Source organism: Apodemus sylvaticus, chromosome 7 (assembly GCF_947179515.1).
Source record: "Apodemus sylvaticus chromosome 7, mApoSyl1.1, whole genome shotgun sequence".
NCBI lineage: Eukaryota > Metazoa > Chordata > Mammalia > Rodentia > Muridae > Apodemus > Apodemus sylvaticus.
Window position 1 is genome coordinate 128,534,875 of NC_067478.1, and position 19,316 is coordinate 128,554,190.

General features: G+C 39.7%; 1 protein-coding gene and 1 pseudogene across 1 annotated transcript in view; one reads left to right on the forward strand and one right to left on the reverse strand.

Annotated features, from left to right (window-relative positions):
- The window catches only part of Dync2h1 (dynein cytoplasmic 2 heavy chain 1), a 252,371-nt gene that overhangs the window by 101,606 nt on the left and 131,449 nt on the right, over positions 1-19,316 (forward strand). Inside the window, exons 53-57 of the mRNA XM_052189168.1 lie at positions 6,918-6,999; positions 12,376-12,530; positions 15,091-15,228; positions 16,773-16,886; positions 17,358-17,518. Coding sequence (XP_052045128.1) covers positions 6,918-6,999; positions 12,376-12,530; positions 15,091-15,228; positions 16,773-16,886; positions 17,358-17,518 — 650 coding nt within the window. The remainder of the gene's footprint in view (positions 1-6,917; positions 7,000-12,375; positions 12,531-15,090; positions 15,229-16,772; positions 16,887-17,357; positions 17,519-19,316) is intronic.
- LOC127689458 (60S ribosomal protein L27a-like) lies at positions 8,541-8,960 on the reverse strand (annotated as a pseudogene).

Sequence of the window (19,316 nt, forward strand, 5' to 3'; positions counted from 1 at the left end):
ACTCCTCCTGCATAGGGATAATGGCTAAGCAATTTACAGAAGCAAGATAAGCTTAGCCCATTTCCAGTTACCTTGTGGGGCCAGGATCACTTATTCAAGGCCTTTCTGCTAGCTCTAAACAAAGGGCGGGCTATGGAATATGACCTTTTACCTAGTTTCTAACAAAGCGAGATAGCATTTTAAACTTCTGACTTCTTGGGGTCATTAGAGTTAGGCTGTATTATTCTCTATCCTTTTAGTACACCTTGAGGTCAGGGATGGTAATTGCCCCAGAAATTCTTTTATTGTTGAAAATAGTTTTTGCTATCCTGGGTTTTTTGTTACTCCAAATTAATTTGAAAATTGCTCTTTCTAACTCTATGAAGAATTGATTTGGAATTTTGATGGAGAGTACATTGAATCTGTAGATTGCTTTTGACAAGATGGCTGTTTTTACTATATTAATCCTTCCAATCCATGAGCATCTGAGATCTTTCCATCTTCTGAGATCTTCAATGTCTTTCTTCAGAGACTTGAAGTTCTTGTCATACAGATCTTTCACTTTCTTTGTTAGAGTCACAGCAAGGTATTTTATATTGTGAAGGGTGTTGTTTCCCTAATTTCTTTCTCAGCCTGTTTATCCTTTGAGTAGAGGAAGGCTACTCATTTGTTTGAGTTGATTTTTTATTAGATATTTGCTTTATTTACATTTGAAATGGTATTCCCTTTCTGCATTACCCCTCTGAAAAACCCTATTCTATTCCCCCTCCCCCTACAGGCTCCTACCCCCAATTTCCTGACTTGCATTCCCTTATTCTGGGCAATCGAGCCTTCACAGCACCCATGGTCTCTCCTCTCATTGATGTCTGAAATGGTCATCTTCTGCAACATATGAAGCTGGAGCCATGGGTCTCTCTATGTGTACTCTTTGGTTGGTGATTTGCTCCCTGGGAGCTCTTGGGGTACTGGTAGGTGCATATTATTGTTCTTCCTGCATGGCTGCAAACCTCCTGCCACTTTGCTGAAGTTGTTTATCAGCTTTAGGAGTTCTCAGGTGGGATTTTTGGGGTTGTACTGGCTGGTTTTGTGTGTCAACTTGACACAGGCTGGAGTTATCACAAAGAAAGGAGCTTCAGTTGGGGAAATGCCTCCATGAGATATAGCTGTGGGGCATTTTCTCACTTAGTGATCAAGTGGGGAGGGCCCCTTGTGGGTGATACCATCCCTGGGCTGGTAATCTTGGGTTCTATAAGAGAGAGCAGGCTGAGCAAGCCAGGGGAAGCAAGCCAGTAAGAAACACCCCTCCATGGCCTCTGCATCAGCTCCTGCTTCCTGACCTGCTTGAGTTCCAGTCCTGACTTCCTTTTGAACTACAATGTGGAAGTGTAAGCTCAATAAACGCTTTCCTCCCCAATTTGCTTCTTGGTCATGATGTTTGTGCAGGAATAGAAACCCTGACTAAAACAGGGATCATTTAAGTATATGATCATATCATCTGAAAATAATGATATTTTGACTTCTTCCTTTCCAATTTGTATCCCTTTGACCTCCTTTTGTTCTCTGTTGTCTCTGGCTAGAACTTCAAGTACTATATTGAATAGGTAAGGGGAGAGTGGGCAGCCTTGTCTGGTCCCTGATTTTAGTAGGATTGCTTCAAGTTTCTCTACATTTAGTTTGATGTTGGCTACTGGTTTGCTGTATATTGCTTTTACTATGTTTAGGTATGGGCCTTGAATTCCTGAGCTTTCCATGACTTTTAACATGAAGGGTTGCTGAATTTTGTCAAATGCTTTTTCAGCATTTAATGAAATGACCCTGTGGTTTTTTTCTTTGAGTTTGTTTATATAGTGGATTACATTGATGAATTTCCGTGTATTAAACCATCCCTGCATCCCTGGGATGAAGCCTACTTGATTGTGGTAAATGATTGTTTTGATGTCATCTTGGATTCTATTGGTAAGAATTTTATTGATTATTTTTGCATCGAACTCATAAGGGAAATTGGTCTGAAGTTCTTTTTCTTTGTTTGGTCTTTGTGTTGTTTAGGTATAAGCGAATTGGGTAGTGTTCCTTCCATTTCTATCTTGTAAAATGGTTTGAAGAGTATTGGTATTAGGTCTTCTTTGAAGGTCTGATAGAATTCTCCTCTAAACCCATTTGGTTCTGGGATTTTTTTGGTTGGGAGACTATTAATGACTGTTTCTATTTCTTTAGGGGTTATCGGACTGTTTAGGTTGTTTATCTGATCCTCTTTTAACTTTGGCATCTGGTGCGTGTCTAGAAAATTGTCCATTTCATCCAGATTTCCCAATTTTGTTGAGTATAATCTTTTGTAGTAGTATCTGATGATATTTTGAATTTCCACAGTTTCTATCATGTCTCACTTTTATTTCTTATTTTATTAATTTGGGTAATGACTCTGTGCCCTGTGGTTAGTCTGGCTAAGGGTTTATCATTTTGATTTTTCTCAAAGAACCAGCTTGTGGTTTTGCTGAATCTTTGTATAGCTCTTTTGTTTCTATTTTGTTAATTTTCAGCCCTGAGTTTATTTCCTGCCTTCTACTCCTCTTGCGTATATTAGCTTCTTTCTGTTCTAGAGCTTTTAGGTGTGCTGTCAAGCTGCTAGTGTCAGCTCTCTACAGTTTCTTTTTGGAGGCAGTTAGAGCCATGAGTTTTCCTCTTAGCACTGCTTTCATTGTGTTCCATAAGTTTTGGTATGATGTGTCTTCATTTTCATTAAATTCTAAAAAGTCTTTAATTTCTTTCTTTATTTCTTCCTTGACCAAGTTATTGAGTAGAGTGTTGTTCACTTTGCATGTGTATATGTTTTTTTCATTGTTTTTGTTGGAAATTAAGTTCAGCCTTAGTCCATGGTGATCTGGTGATCTGATAGAATGCATAGGATTATTTCAATCTTTTTGTATCTGTTGAGGCCTGATTTGTGACCAAGTATATGGTCAGTTTTGTAGAAGGTACCATGAGGTGCTGAGAAGAAGGTACATTGGTTTGTTTTAGGATGAAATGTTCTCTATATGTTTGTTAGATCCAATTGGTTCATAATGTCTGTTAGCTTCACTGTATTTCTGTTTAGTTTCTGTTTCCATGATTGGCCCATTGTTGAGAGTGAGCTGTTTTAATCTCCCATAATATTATCTGAGGTGTAATTTGTGCTTTGAGCTTTATTATAGTTTCTTTAATGAATGTGGGTGCCTTTGCATTTGGAACATAGATGTTCAGAATTGAGAGTTGCCTTGATAGATTTTTCCTTTGACCAGTATGAAGTGTCCCTCCTTATCTTTTTTGATAACTTTACGTTGAAAGTCAAATTTTTATTCGATATTAGAATATCTACTCCAGTTTGTTTCTTGGGACCATTTGCTTGGAAAATTGTTTTCTAACCTTTTACTCTGATACAGTGTCTGTCTTTTTCAGTGAGGTGCGTTTCCTGTATGCAGCAAAATGGTGGGTCCTTTTTATGTATCCAGTCTGTTAGTCTATGTCTTTTTATTGGGGGAATTGAGTCCACTGAATTTAAGAGATATTAAGGAAAAGTTATTGTTACTTCCTGTTATTTTTATTGTTAGAGGTGGACTTATGTTTGTTTAGCTATCTTCTTTTGGGTTTGTTGAATGATTACCTCCTGCTTTTTCTAGCATGTAGTTTCTCTCCATGTGTTGGTCTTTCCCATCTAATATCCTTTGTAGAGCTGGATTTGTCAAAAGATATTGTGTAAATTTGGTTTTATCATGGAATATCTTGTTTTCTCCATCTATGTTAATAGGGAGTTTTGCTGGGTATAGTAGCCTGAGCTGGCATTTGTTTTCTCAAAGGTCTGTATAACATCTGCCCAGGATCTTCTAGCTTTCATAGTTTCTGGTGAGAAGTCTGGTGTGATTCTGATAGGTCTGCCTTTATATGTTGCTTGACCTTTTTCCCTTACTGCTTTTAATATTCTTTCTTTGTTTAGTGCATTTGGTGTTTTGACTATTATGTGACGGGAGGAATTTCTGTTCTGGTGCAGTCCATTTGGAGTTCAGCAGACTTGTTGTATGTTCATGGGTATCTCTTTCTTTAGGTTAGAGAAGTTTTCTCTATAATTTTGTTGAAGATATTTACTGGTCCTTTAAGTTGGAAATTTTGCTCTGTTCTATAGCTATCATCCTAAGGTTTGGTCTTCTCATTGTGTCCTGTATTTCCTGGCTGATTTGGGATTGGATCTTTTTGCCTTTTGCATATTCTTTGAATGTTGTGTCAATGTTTTCTATGGTATCTTCTGCACCTGAGATTCTCTCTTCTATCTCTTGTATTCTGTTGCTGATGCTTGCATCTATGGTTTCTGATCTCTTTCTTGGATTTTCTAACTCCAGGGTTGTATCCCTTTGTGATTTATTGTTTCTATTTCCGTTTTTAGATCTTGGATGGTTTTGTTCATTTCCTTTGCCTGTTTGATTGTGTTTTCCTATAATTCTTTAAGGGATTTTTGTGTTTCCTCTTTAAGGGCTTCTATTTGTTTATCTGTGTTCTCCTGTATTTCTTTAAGGGAGATATTTATGTCCTTCTCAAAGTGTTCTATTGTCTTCACCATGAGAAATCATTTTAGATCTATCTGAATCTTGCTTTTTCAGTGTGATGGTATATTCTGGACTTGCTATGATGGGAAAAATGTGTTCTGCTGATACCAAGTTACCTTGGTGTCTGCTGCCTATGTTTTCATGCTTGCCTCCTGCCATCTGTTTGTCTATAGTGCTACCTGCCTTTGCTATATGTGACTGTAGCATTTCTTTCCTGTGATACTGGTTATTTCAGAACTCCTCAGAGTCTAGCTATCTGTGGTTCTGTGATTCTGGGATCCTGTGATCCTGAGATCCTGGGTATGTCAAAGCTCTTGGTAGTCAAACTGACTCTGTGGCCCCGAGATCCTGGTGTGACCAAGCTCCTTGGGTCCTGTGACCCTGTGATCCTGTCATCCTGGGTGTGTTAGAGCACCTGCTGCTTCCTCTGGGTGTTATGAGAGTGGGTGCAGAGTTTACACCCAAGGTAAAGCAGCCCAGACAGCAAGGTACCCGTGCTATGGTGGGGCGGGTTCCCTGTGTCCCTGGATCCTGCTGGTTTGTTATGTCTTGCGGTGTTGGGACAGATGTTATATCCTCCTCACTGCTGGTCCTATGATTCTGGACATGTTAGAGCATGTAGAAGTCCTGCTTCCTCTGGGTGTTATGCTGCTTTCTTGTTTTTGTTTAATAGAAATATATGTTCTTGTCTGGTACATTTCAGCATTAGTGTGATGTCATACATATCATAGACAAAGCTAGATTTCAGACAAAGCTAGATAAGAGGGCAGGCAAGGTTTTTGTTCTATGAGAATAGTAAGCAGGTATAATGTGTTGGATACACTTCTGTTTTTTGCCCCTGAATTCAGAAGTGATATTATTACTTAATGAAGGATGAGAGATGATGTTTGGCAGGCTGAAGAGATGAGAGAAGGCAATTGGAATACTTAATAGTAATGAAAGAAGTGAGAGGTTGAGTCTGTTTCCTCAAGGTCAGCTAGCACAGGTCTATGTTTTTTCTTAAGCCACCTCTACACTTGTTTACACCTGGACAAATGGTGACTTGAATTTAGCTACTATTATGGTTTTGTTCCTTGAGTTTAATGAAACAAGTGTGGGCAGGGAAATTAAGGACTCTTACACAAATGGAATTACGCTTTACCAAGGAATTTAGCTAATAAAGTGGTAAATTAGGGCTTGAAGGAGAGCAAGGGTATTAGCTAATACAGAGGGTTTGAAGTGAAGGGTGACTGTGACTCTAGACTGTAGATTGGAGCAGTAGCTGAGAGGAGGCTGGCTTTGGGAAGGAGTTAGGCTGGACGGTGAGAGTGTCTTGGGATCAGAATGGGATACTCAAAGGTATAGCTTACCATCCAAGCATGAAGACAGTGGTGAGGACCAAGTTTGGCTCTTCCATAAGCCATGTAAAATGTTGGGCATGGTGGTGCATGCTGTAATCCCAGCTCTGGGAAAGCAGGAACAGGTGGGTCTTAGCCAGGAAGCAAGTCTGATTGGACAGAGAGCACAACAAGAGGCCCTGTTTCCACAAAGGGGCTTACCATTCCTGAGAATGGCACAGGCTTGCCCTCTGCTCTCTGTGGGTGTGAATACACACTTCCACATGCTTGCTTTCCTCACAAGTGCTCCACCTAATATACTGTACCCCACAAATGCTCATTTAAAACCTATTTGAGACTTTGCTGCTTTGTCATAAATCAGTGAATGGAAGCTCAGCGTTAGTTTTTTAATTAATTAATTTTTTATGCTTCTTGTTTTATTTCCCCCACTCCCATTCACCCTTTGACTGTTCCACATCTCATACCCCCTTCTCCATGTGGATGTCCTCACCCTCCACCCCACCTGACCTCTAAAGTCCCTGGGGCCTCCAGTCTCTTGAGGGTTATGTGCATCATCTCTGAATGAACACAGACCCAGCAGTCCTCTATGTGTGTTGAAGACCTCATGTCAGCTGGTGTGTGCTGCCTGTTTGGTGGTCTAGTGTCTGAGAGATCTCAGGGGTCCAGATTAATTGACACTGCTGGTCCGCCTACAGAATTGCCCTTCTCAGCTTCTTTCAGCCTTCCCTAATTTAACCACAAGGGTCAGCTGCTTCTGTTCATTGGTTGGGTACAAATATCTGCATCTGACTCCTTCAGCTGTTTGATGGGTCTTCTAGAGTGCAGTCATGCTAGGTCCCTTTTTTTGAGTGCTCCATAGCCTCAGTACTAGTGTCAGGACTTGGGGCCTCCCCTGGAGCTGGATCCCACTTTGAGCCTGTCGCTGGACCTTCTTTTCCTCAGGTTCCTCTCCATTTCCATCCCTGTAATTCTTTTGGCCAGGAACAATAGGTTTTGGGTTACATTCCATTCATTTCATTCTATATTTTAGATACCAGAAATGTTATTCAGTGAAACAGATGGTGAAGAGAAACATGAAAAAAAAAGAAAAGATGAAAAGAAAAAAAATTCAGGTAGTATTTTGGTGTAATTGATTTTCTTTTTTAAAAATGTATTTATGGGATGCTACTTTTTTCATGTTGTAGGTTCATGGAAGATGATTATAAGTTTAAATAATGAAAATTGGTTTTTTTTTGTTTTTGTTTTTAAACATTTGAAACTTTTTATTTTAAAATAGTGCACTTAGAGGCTGGAGAGTCAGGTTCAATTCCCAGCACCCACAAGCTGTTTAACTCCATCCCCAGGGGATCTAGTGCCCTTCTGGCCTCCAAGGGCTGACATACATGCATGCAGAAACATCCATGAGTGTGACCTCATCTTAATTCACAAAACCCATACTTGATGGCTTGGGTGGGGTGGGCCATGCAGCACCGGGTGTGCGGCTGGCAGAATGTAGTAAAGGCTCTCCGGGTTCTTCACACAAGACCTGGACTCCCTTATTCTCAAGCCTATCATCTCCAGCTCCTAACAGAAACAGTTTACTATCATGACATGAAACTCTTAGCTAAAATAATTTATACAAATAGTATAAGTGTTTTGTTATAAAAACCTGTTTAAATATATGCTTTAGGAGATAACAATGAAGATAACAATGCCTAAAACCTTTCTGTAGAATTGCTATGGTTACATACAATTGTCATGCTACAGACCCTCTAGTCCTAACTGCCACATGCATACCCATCACCCTCCACCCCATAAGACACATCTGGATCTCTAGTAGTACTAGCTGTGACATACAGTAGTATCTCTAGAGCCAGATGCCTTTTATCCTCTAAGACATCTTAAAATTAATTTTTCCATATTAAGCGACCCCCACTTATATTGCCTCTTAATATGCATATGTCTAGGAAAGCAGCTTCAGTACTGAACATACAATCTCCATTATTCCCTAAAAACTCAAGTGTTAACTTTGGTTTAATGTTCCAGATTTAAAGGTGTAAACAATCAGGTTCGTGGTTTTATTTACTCCAAGGTTATAGTTCAAAGGCCACAGCTCTGGTTCTGAAGTATTCCAGCCAGTTTGCTGTGGTGTCCTATTGCAGGTAGCAGTGCTGCCTAGCAACCCCTGGATGCCACTGAGAAAGAGAAGCTGGATGGAGCCTGCTACCTCCTCCCCCTAAGTATACCATGCTAATCTGTCCAGTAATAAGTAACCCAGTCCTGAGCTACATGTCCATTATAGTAAGCCAGGCAACTGTTAGCAATCTGGATGGCAAGGATTTTCTCAGAACTTTAGCTTTTCAGAAAAACCCATCTCACTTCTGGCCCTCAGGATTTTTTGAGATCAGGTTTCTTCACTTTGGCTGAAAGTAATGATATTCATCAATTCTCTGAACATCAAGACCCATACATAGAGCACACAGGATGTAGGAATTTACAACTGTGTGAAGTTGGGTTGCGTTTATTACCACAGACTGAGTGACTATCAAGGGCCCACACCTCACATCTTCCTAGAATGTTAGGCAGATTCCCAACATGCAGACAAGGAAGGATGCAAAGAACCTACTCAGACCACATGGAAAATGTTAGCATTTAATTAACCCCAGAGTGGCCTTTAAGCCACCAGGACACAAGCTCCTCCAACGCCCTTGATCTTCTCTTCAGCTCTTCTGCTGGCAGGCTGCTTAGGGAGCTTGCCCTTGCCCAGAACTCTGCAGCAGATCTAACACTATCAATGACGGAGCAGCTCCAGGCTTGGTTGTTGCTGCACTGACCCGTGTCTGCACGCTGACCACCGCCCACAGTTTGTCCATGTTGACAGCTGGGCAGAAGCTCTGCTTCCTCTTCAAGTGGTAGTGCCTCATACCAACTTTCCTAAAGTAACCTGGATGATGTTTGTCAAAGTTGATCCTGTGGTGACGCATGCCTCCAGCATTGCTGCAGCCTTCTGGGTGCTTACAGTGCTTACTGATGCGGCCGTGGCCATGGCTAACGTGGCTCCGGAGTTTCTGGGTCTTCTTAGTCTGGATGGCATGGCGGTGGCAGAAAGAAAAGAGCTAATGAAAATTGTTAAGAGTCAGGTTTCCTGTCCATGAAATTTTGAAGTGCTCTTTTAAATTTGTATCATATACAAGCCAAAAGAATATGTATAAGAATGCCAGAAATTCAAAAATAATTTTTGCCGGGCTAGAGAGATGTCTGAGTCAACTGCTTGTGTGCATGCGTAAGGCCCGAGCTTGAGTCTCAGTGTGGCAGTTGTTTCTAACCCTAGTGCTAGCATGGTAGAGGCAGGAGGACCCTGTGATTTTTTTTTAGTCAGCCAGTCTGGCCTTATGGTAGAGACAACTTGTGGGCAGTGACCCCTGAGGTTGGTCTCTGGTCTCTATGAGCATGTGTACTCTTATGTACATGTTCCCCCATATGAACTTGTGTACTCTCATGTACATGTTCCCCATATGAACTTGTGTACTCTCATGTACATGTTCCCCCATATGAACTTGTGTACTCTTATGTACATGTTCCCCCATATGAACTTGTGTACTCTCATGTACATGATCCCCATATGAACTTGTGTACTCTCATGTACATGATCCCCATATGAACATGTATACTCTCATGTACATGATCCCCATATGAACATGTATACTCTCATGTACATGTTCCCCATATGAACTTGTGTACTCTTATGTACATGTTCCCCCATATGAACTTGTGTACTCTCATGTACATGTTCCCCATATGAACTTGTGTACTCTCATGTACATGTTCCCCCATATGAACTTGTGTACTCTTATGTACATGTTCCCCCATATGAACTTGTGTACTCTTATGTACATGTTCCCCCATATGAACTTGTGTACTCTTATGTACATGTTCCCCCATATGAACTTGTGTACTCTCATGTACATGATCCCCATATGAACATGTATACTCTCATGTACATGATCCCCATATGAACATGTATACTCTCATGTACATGTTCCCCATATGAACTTGTGTACTCTTATGTACATGTTCCCCCATATGAACTTGTGTACTCTCATGTACATGTTCCCCATATGAACTTGTGTACTCTCATGTACATGTTCCCCCATATGAACTTGTGTACTCTTATGTACATGTTCCCCCATATGAACTTGTGTACTCTTATGTACATGTTCCCCCATATGAACTTGTGTACTCTCATGTACATGATCCCCATATGAACTTGTGTACTCTCATGTACATGATCCCCATATGAACATGTATACTCTCATGTACATGATCCCCATATGAACATGTATACTCTCATGTACATGTTCCCCATATGAACTTGTGTACTTTCATGTACATGTTCCCCCATATGAACTTGTGTACTCTCATGTACATGATTCCCCATATGAACTTGTGTACTCTTATGTACATGATTCCCCATATGAACTTGTGTACTCTCATGTACATGATTCCCCATATGAACTTGTGCACTCTCATGTACATGTTCCCCCATACGAACTTGTGTACTCTCATGTACATGATCCACATATGAACTTGTGTACTCCCATGTACATGTTCCCCCATACGAACTTGTGTACTCTCATGTACATGATCCACATATGAACTTGTGTGCTCCCATGTACATGATCCCCATATGAACTTGTGTACTCTCATGTACATGATCTCCATATGAACTTGTGTACTCTCATGTACATGATCCCCCATATGAACTTGTGTACTCTCATGTACATGATCCCCATATGAACTCGTGTACTCCCATGTACATGATCCCCCATATGAACTTGTGTACTTTCATGTACATGTTCCCCCATATGAACTTGAAATTGTTTTGCACCCCTCACTCTCTAAACATTCACAAACAAACAGACAAATCACCTAGTGAACTGAAGTCCTGATTATATTGTTTTGACTTTGATCAGTAGATGTGCCATATAACTTCACTGTAGTCCAGAAAAGTTTTGAGATATTTTTTGAATATAGATTATATTTCTCAGTTGTCATATTATTACACATTAATGTTGAATAAGCTATTTTTATACCATAGCCATATTCATTCTTTAACATTAGCATCTAATCATGAAATGTTTACTAAAGTTGCTTTATGCTAAATAAGAGCAGTTTACTGAGGAGCTAATAGCCTAGTGAAACCAAGATTTATGTTTCGCATAGACATTAAACTTGGATGTGTCAAAGAAATGGTGGTGGAAGTTTATCTAAACTGCACGGGGAGGTTCAGTGTTGATGTGCTGAGTATCATAGGAAGTAGAAGTGCTCTAAACAGCCATCTGGAAAGGTGTTGTGAAGACAGCTTGGAAAGGACCATGGGCACCTTTATGGAACTGAAGAAGTAGTAGAAAGGTCTGAAATGTGGGTTGGGTCAGCTTAAATGACGAGAAAGGATAGGCAGGGTCAGTGGACCACAGCTTAGCATAGTACTCTGAATTTGCAATCATTTGAGGACTCTGTGGCTTTTGAGTGGTTACATTAGGAATATAATTAGGATTTTCTTCTAAAGTAGAATCTCTTGGTCTGTCTCCCCACCACTGCTCCAGCCCCACATTTCTTTCCTCCAGTTATTATCAAGGTTAGTACAGGGAAGGTGACATGTAACTAGACTACTTTAGAATTTCTTTGACATGGGGCAGACAAGGCCTGAGCCAAGGAATAGGTAAACTGAGAGAGAGTAGACTTGGAGAGTGTTGGGAACCGGCTGCCATGAGGCTAGACTGTAATGGCTGTGGGAAAAGGAAAGGATGAGGCAAGAGTGTCAGAGGCTTCTGGATGGAGGCAGGAAGGAGTCGCCTTCGTTCACTGCAGTAGGGAATGCAGGTGATCGGTGAGAGCTGTGGGACTGATCACAGACACATTGAATTCCATGTGAATGCATTCTTAACTTTCTGGATTTTGAAGTATTTCCCCTCGCTTTATCAAATGAAATTTTAATTGGCTTACAATCTTTTCTATTTCAAGTAGCTTTTACAGTGTTGTCTTTTTGATTGCATGTATAATGTTAGAATAATTATTAGATTTTAAAATATTGTAATTTAACTGTATTATAATTATTCTGATCATTGATATTAGAATAATTAATTATTACTAGGATAATTAATTCTAATTAGAGATTGATTTTATACCAATAACCATGTTCAGGGGAAGTAAATAACAGTGCATAGACAGACCCCTGCAGCAGCCACAGTGGTCAGACCCTGAAGGAGCACAGGATAGACAGAGACCCCTGCAGCCACAGTGGTCAGACCCTGAAGGAGCACAGGATAGACAGAGACCCCTGCAGCAGCCACAGTGGTCAGACCCTGAAGGAGCACAGGGGCTATGGATTCTTTTGTTTTGAAGAAAGGCTTTGTGTTCATAGCTATCTGAGAGATAGGTAAGATTATTTGATATAATTCTTAATGCATCATGCTTATAAGTAACTTTCACTTCATGTCTTTTTCTAGTTGACCCCGACTTTATAAAGTCATTCTTATTAATCCACGAGTCTTGTAAAGCATATGGGGCCACCCCAAGCAGGTACATGACCTTTCTGCATGTGTATTCTGCCATCAGCAGCAGCAAGAAGAAGGAGTTACTGAAAAGACAGAGTCATTTGCAGGTATAGTACTGGTAATCGTCAAGAGATTATTTTTATTTTTTAATTATTATGTCTTAGTTACTGCTTATGGGGAATGTTATGTAGTTCACAGTGTTATGTTTCATGTGGCATATACTTAATATAAACCCCCCAGAAAGAATTGTATGTCCATACAGTATATCCCACTAGATTATAGTAAGGAGATTTTCTTCATTAATGTTATTTCACTTTTAGGGGATAATATTTAATTTTTTACACAGGTGTAGTACTTCCCCTCATATTCTTTTTATTTAGTTGAACATTATCCATGCCTGTAACAAAATATTTGGGAGACTGAGGCAGAAGGATTGGGAATTTGAGCTAGCCTGGGCTAATTGCTAAAACTTTGTCTCAGAGGACCAGAAAAAAAGAAAGAGAATAGAGGAAAAGTAAACAATGCTTTTGTAAATATCACTGCAAAGGTTAAAATTTGATACTATGAAACTGAAATTATGTTTTCAGAACAAACTGATGTTTTTGGTTAAAATTATATTTATAAAAGAATGTTCTTACCCATGTCACTTCGGATTCTGAACAGTTTTCTTTGTGCATTATTCTAAATATAGAGACTTAAATGTGGTTTTAAAATGACAGCCTCTTGGGCAGAGCCTACCATATAAAAGGTAGGGGGGGTCAATCCCCAGCACTACTCTCTGGTAGGATAAGTTAGTAGTATCCAACTTAATTTAAGACCTAATTTTCTAAATCTTCCTTTAAAACTTCTTTTCTTATCCAATCCATCGAGTCTATTTGGTGTTGTCTATGTGCATGTGTCTATGGGGTCATCCCCTGGGACATGGGTAAGACTACGCCCTCAAAGAGAGTGACTGCCAGAATCCATCAGTTACCAATAGCTCTTCAATGAGGAGTGGGGCGAGCCCCTTAGTGGCCTCTCTCACACCCAGGCTGAAATTTAGAACTGGATTCATCTTGTTTGAGTCTTGGTGAGGCAACCAGAGCTGCTCTTTTCATAGGTATAGTAGCCATGGCTTGTCTAGAGGACAGGAGTGATGGTGCTCCTCCCCAGCCTCTGCTTTGCCCACTTTCTTTACTCTCCCTCTTCCTTGATGTTTCCTGCATCTTAGAGGGCTTGGCATAGGTGTCCCTCTCTGGTTGAACATTGACAGGCTCTTACTCTCTGCACTGTAGACTTAAGCTCCCCGTATTGCAATAAGAAGCTTCTCTGATCAAGACTGGCACTGAGACAAACATATATTTAGAAGGGAATTTGACTACTCTGCCATTTGGTAGGAAAACAGCATCAGTAGGTCCTCTTCTTGGCCCAATGACATCCATCATCATAGATCTGATTGTAGTAAGAGTACCTGGCATGAATTTGACCTATGTAGTAGTCCTCAAATCCAGTCTTGCACTATTGCTCCAGTGAGCACAGTTTACTTGACATGTCAGAAGTGTGATATCTAGTGTTCAGTGCTGAACAAAACTACTGATATTTTTTTTTGACCTCATACACAGCACCTTCCTGCTATATAAAACCCAGTCAGCAGGTCAGAATCAGTTCAAGACTGATCTATCCTGTAACCAAACGTGTGAGGTATGCAGTGATTTCCACAAGTGTCTTATCATCTAGTTAGGTGGGGAATTAAGAGGGCGTGAAGCCAGTAACTAAATATGATTTGGGGAGGGTTGCTTTTCTGACTTAGTTCTTAATGGTGCTTTGGGTAAATTATTTTAACTTGCAGAATTGAGTCAGTTAAATGTAAGTATATTAGATGAAATTCTGCATGATATCTATATTCTATTTAGGTGCTCTGTAAATATTGTTTATAATGTCCCATTCTCCTTGACCCTCTCTCTAAATTTGATAGAGGACAGAAACTGCACTTACTTAATAGAAGAATAAGAATTCATTTCCATGGCCATTCCTTAGATTTATGGTGAGGACTATATGATGGGGACTATAATGGCCATGTCAGGTCAAATGCTGAGGTAATTTTGATGATGTCCATCAGCACTGTGTGTGAGGTGCACAAAGACAAAATAAGCCTACAGTAAGAAAGACTTAACTCTGGTTACAGACTGAAAAGTTCACTAGAACTTCCTTTTCTTTCTGTCACATACAATGCATAAAAAGAGACAGTCCACTAATTAGATTGAGTATTATATTGTTCTGTTCAGCACTCTCTGTTATGCTATAAGTCAGTGTCTCTCACCCTTGCTAATGCTGCAACCCTTTAATATAGTTCCTTATGCTGTGATGATCCCCAACCATAAAATTATTTTGCTGCTACTTCATAATTGTAATTTTCTACTGTAATGAATTATAGTGTAACTATTTGATATTCATTATATCTGATTGTTATATGATCCCAAAGGGATTGAGAACTACTGCGTTAAAGTATATTTTTCCTTAAATCTCTTACCAAGTATTTTACTACATCTTGATGGGTATGATAAAGCATTCTAGTTAGCAAATAAGAAAAAGAATGTCTGCATTTGCGTGATTGTTTCATGTACGGCTTTCCCAAATGTATATAGAATTTCTTCTTTTATATCTCCAATCAATGTTGTGTTGATTTAGGCTGGTGTGTCTAAACTAAATGAAGCCAAAGCTCTTGTGGATGAATTGAACAGAAAGGCTGGTGAGCAGAGCATCCTGCTTCGAATAAAGCAGGATGAAGCAGACTCTGCCCTTCAGGAGATCACAGTGTCCATGCAGGTGATGTTTGGGAGGGCCAGGGGCCACTAGATAAATAAATGAAGTAGAGGACTTCTGTAGCACTTGTCAATCAGTGTGAAACATAATATTTTTAACTTAGAGTAAAAGGCTGGTTCATCCATACTGTCTCACATGTTATTTTCCACATAGTTTTATACTGATGGTGTCAAGCCCTCAGATGCCTTGTATGCACTTGTATTAGCTGTTCCTGTAGGCTTATATTTTTCAAAACCCACTTTAATAAAGGTTCTTAAAAACTTCAACATCCCTTATAGCCCACCAAACAAAGGTAGGGAAGGAAGATGGTTAATAGAACAAAAGGGATATGGAACAGCCTAGAAATAGTTCTTTCAGGCTATTCTAATCTTTGTTGTCAGTAGTCCAGACCACTAGCAAACACCAAACATGAATCATTAGCAGTGCTTGGTTGAGAAGAAACCATGAAGATATGGCTGTTGGCACAAGTTCATGGAAACAGTAAGCCTCTGGAGTAGCATGAGTTCTTTGGTGTGTTTCTGTCTATGAAGTCATTACAAGAGAAGGTCAGTGAAGAACACAAGGGGAACAAATGCAAGAGCATCATCAGTGAAGACCAGACTTAGGAAGCCCAGCCAAGACCAGCAAGGCGAACCAATGCCAGAGCACTGTCCACTGTCTGCCGGGTTATTTTTATACCCTTTGCAAACATAGCATGCCCTCTCAAGTGTCCACTCATAAGACAGCTTCCAGAAAAACATCACATGACACAACTGAGTCTCTAAGAAAACCATAAATTCCCACTTCAGTTTCATATGTTAAATCTGTGTGGACCTGTGTGCAAGCAACATTTATGTTCTGTTTCTTTGCCTGGGTGTCATGTCTGCATGTGCCCTGTGCTTTGTTCATTGTATCATTTTACCACAGCACTGGAGGGCTGTTAATATGCCCATTCCTTTGTGTTCTGCAGCTGAGTCTCTCCTTTGAGCTGCAATGTCTGGTTATGCATAAAAAATATCTTTTCAGCCCAGTTTTTCATTTGCAGAATAAGACAGGTTTTTTTTAAAAATATTTTTAATATTTTTATTTTCTATATTCTTTTTTTACATTCCAAATGATTTCCCCTTTCCCTGATCCCCCCTTCCCATATGTCCCATAAACCTTCTTCTCTCCATCCAGAATAAGGCAGGCTTAAGAATGAACTTACCATTTTCCTATTATGTGTTTCTGTTCTGTTGATGGTAGTAAAGTTGAGCTGCTTTTGAATGGAACTTATAAATCCTATTAGATCTCTGTACCATAATTCTGCTTTATCTATTTCTCAAATATAATTTTTGACTGTCATGGTTGTTTAGTTCATTTTTTTGTCAACTTGATACAAGCAAGAGTTAAGTGTGGAAGAGAACCCTCAATTGAGAAATTTGCCTTTATCGTGCTTTTGACCCAAAATTAATATTAAAAAAAAACCAGGGAACACTGTTTTAGCAGAGGCTAATGTTTTTGTTGTCATCCTTTTAAACACTAAATGTAATATATGTGATTGTAATGTCATAATCCTATTCTTATAGGATGCTAGTGAGCAAAAGACAGAACTTGAAAGACTGAAACAGCGAATAGCAGAAGAAGTTGTTAAAATTGAAGAGAGAAAAAGTAAAATTGATGATGAATTAAAAGAAGTACAAGTAAGTTAAAGCTAGTCTAACAGAGTATGAATGCGATTCTTTCACACATTCACCTCCCATTGTATTTGAGTTTACGTGCTGTTGTAGCTAAGTTTATTGTATAGCACTGTTGCCAGTGTAGTCTATACAAACTATCAATCATGAAAATACAAAGAAGCCAGAAAGCTTGTCAGGCAGGAGTTGGGGCAGTTAAGTCTGTTTTCTGCACATTTGACTAAGTAGCCGGGCTTTTTCTACAATATAAAGATCCCTGGGAAAAAAGTGTCTCAAAATAAATTTGCTAAGTTAAGATGATGCAATCATGAGGCTTACTTGGTTTGTATGAGCATTCTTTTCTTTGTGTGTTTAAAAGAGGAAGGCCATTAGTAACTGTGATCATTTAACTAAAATAATATATATTACATGATTGTAAAATGTTACTGATTTTTGAAAGCATACAAATTGACAGTTCCTAATGTTTTTGTCTCTTAGCCTCTAGTCAATGAAGCTAAGCTAGCAGTTGGAAACATTAGGCCAGAATCTCTTTCAGAAATCCGCTCACTCCGAATGCCACCAGATGTAATCCGAGACATTCTTGAAGGAGTTTTGAGATTAATGGGTATCTTTGATACATCATGGGTAAGCATGAAAAGGTAAGTTTTTTAATTTATACAGAATGTTATTTTTTTCACCAATGCCTGCCTTGCATGCATATAGTTTTGGATCACAGTTTCAGAGGTGTTTACCATGGCAGGGATGGGTTGATTAGCTAATATCACCAGGACCAGGAAAACAAGCATCCTCTGTAGATGGTGTTTCCTTTTATTCTATCTGGAACTCTAGCCTATGGGGTTGTGCTATACACCAACCCTCTCTAGAAGTGTCATGGGTATGCTTTACTAATTCCCCAGTTACTTTTCCATCCTCTCAAGCTGATTATCAAGATTAACTGAAAAACTGATTAACTGATTTTTTTTTTTAGTTTGGCACCCAAACACATCTGTTTAAACCATAGCCTCCCCCACAAGGCATTCCATCATAAAATGTTTTCTGTCCATCTCATAACATCCCAATCTTAGTGGTTCTGGCATGGCTCAATGTTCCCAAGTTTCTTCTTTGTCAACCTAGACTCTAGGCAATCTTTTAGCCCTATAGAATTAAAAAGCAATCTGTAGGCTTTGAACAAGTAATGGCACAGAATAAACATTCCACAAGAAAGGAATTGGGACCATAGCAAGTTTTCGAGACAGTATGCTAAACATTTAATCTGCCAGCTCCGTGCCCAGTGGCTGGGATATATTATTTTGTGGTGTAAGTTACAGAGGGTTTGGGCAGTGTTGTGCATGGTCAGCCTGCATGGCCTTGCTCTGAGGATAGCTTCGTGTCTGCATGTTTCTATGTTTCTGCTGCCTCTGTTTCCTTAGTTCTCCACTTTATCTTCAGCTGTACTTGCTAGTCTCTCAGGGCCTGTGCACACTCTGTAGCTTCCAGTGTTTTTCTTTTGAGTTCCCCATTTCCTTATTTTACATCTTGGATGCTTGCAAACTCTGCAATCATGTGAACAATGCCAGGTTTCCAATAGTTTAAGAATTAGCAGGAGTTGGGGGCTTAGATGATGTCACTGCTGCCTTAGTGATTGATCTCCAGGACACAGTTGCCACTAGGAACTATATGAGAGAGGGAGGGAGAGAGAGAGAGAGAGAGAGAGAGAGAGGAGAGAGAGAGAGAGAGAGAGAGACAGACACACTACAGAATCATCTGCCTATAGCAGAGCACTTCAGATGAGTTCAAGCCTTGATCCTGCTGATGCTTGACATCATGCCAAACTTTATATGCACGGTTCCAGGGCTTGGTACTGTTTTGTTTGTTGCTTTCTAATACCCTCATTCCTTCAACTTTATTTTAATGGATTATGTATGTATGTATGTATGTATGTATGTATGTATGTATGTATGTAAGTTTTTATCCATCTGTCCGTCCATCCATCCATCCATCCATCCATCCATGTATCTATGCATCTATGTATCTATCTATGTATCTATGTATCTATCTTTCTGTCTATCCATCCATCCATCCATCCATCCACCCATCCATGCATCCATCTATCTTATCAGCTCGAGTCTTACTCTTTTTTGGAGAAAGTGCAGGATTTTAAAATCTTTCTGTTTTGCTTTTGCTCACAATTTTTTCCTTAAACCCAAACAAAGCAGTCAATGATAACCTGAATTCTGGGACACCTTGAAATTGTGTCCACTATTTGACTAAACTTTGAGCACTAGATTTACTCTCACACAAAGCCACGGGACACGGAGGAAGATGTCCACAGTTGTGGGTCATTCTTACTGTTTGAAGTCTGTGAGCCATCTTTCTTACTGGCATTCCTTGGGCCATTCTTACTGTTTGAAGTCTGTGAGCCATCTTTCTTGCTGGCATTCCTTTCTGTCTTCTAAG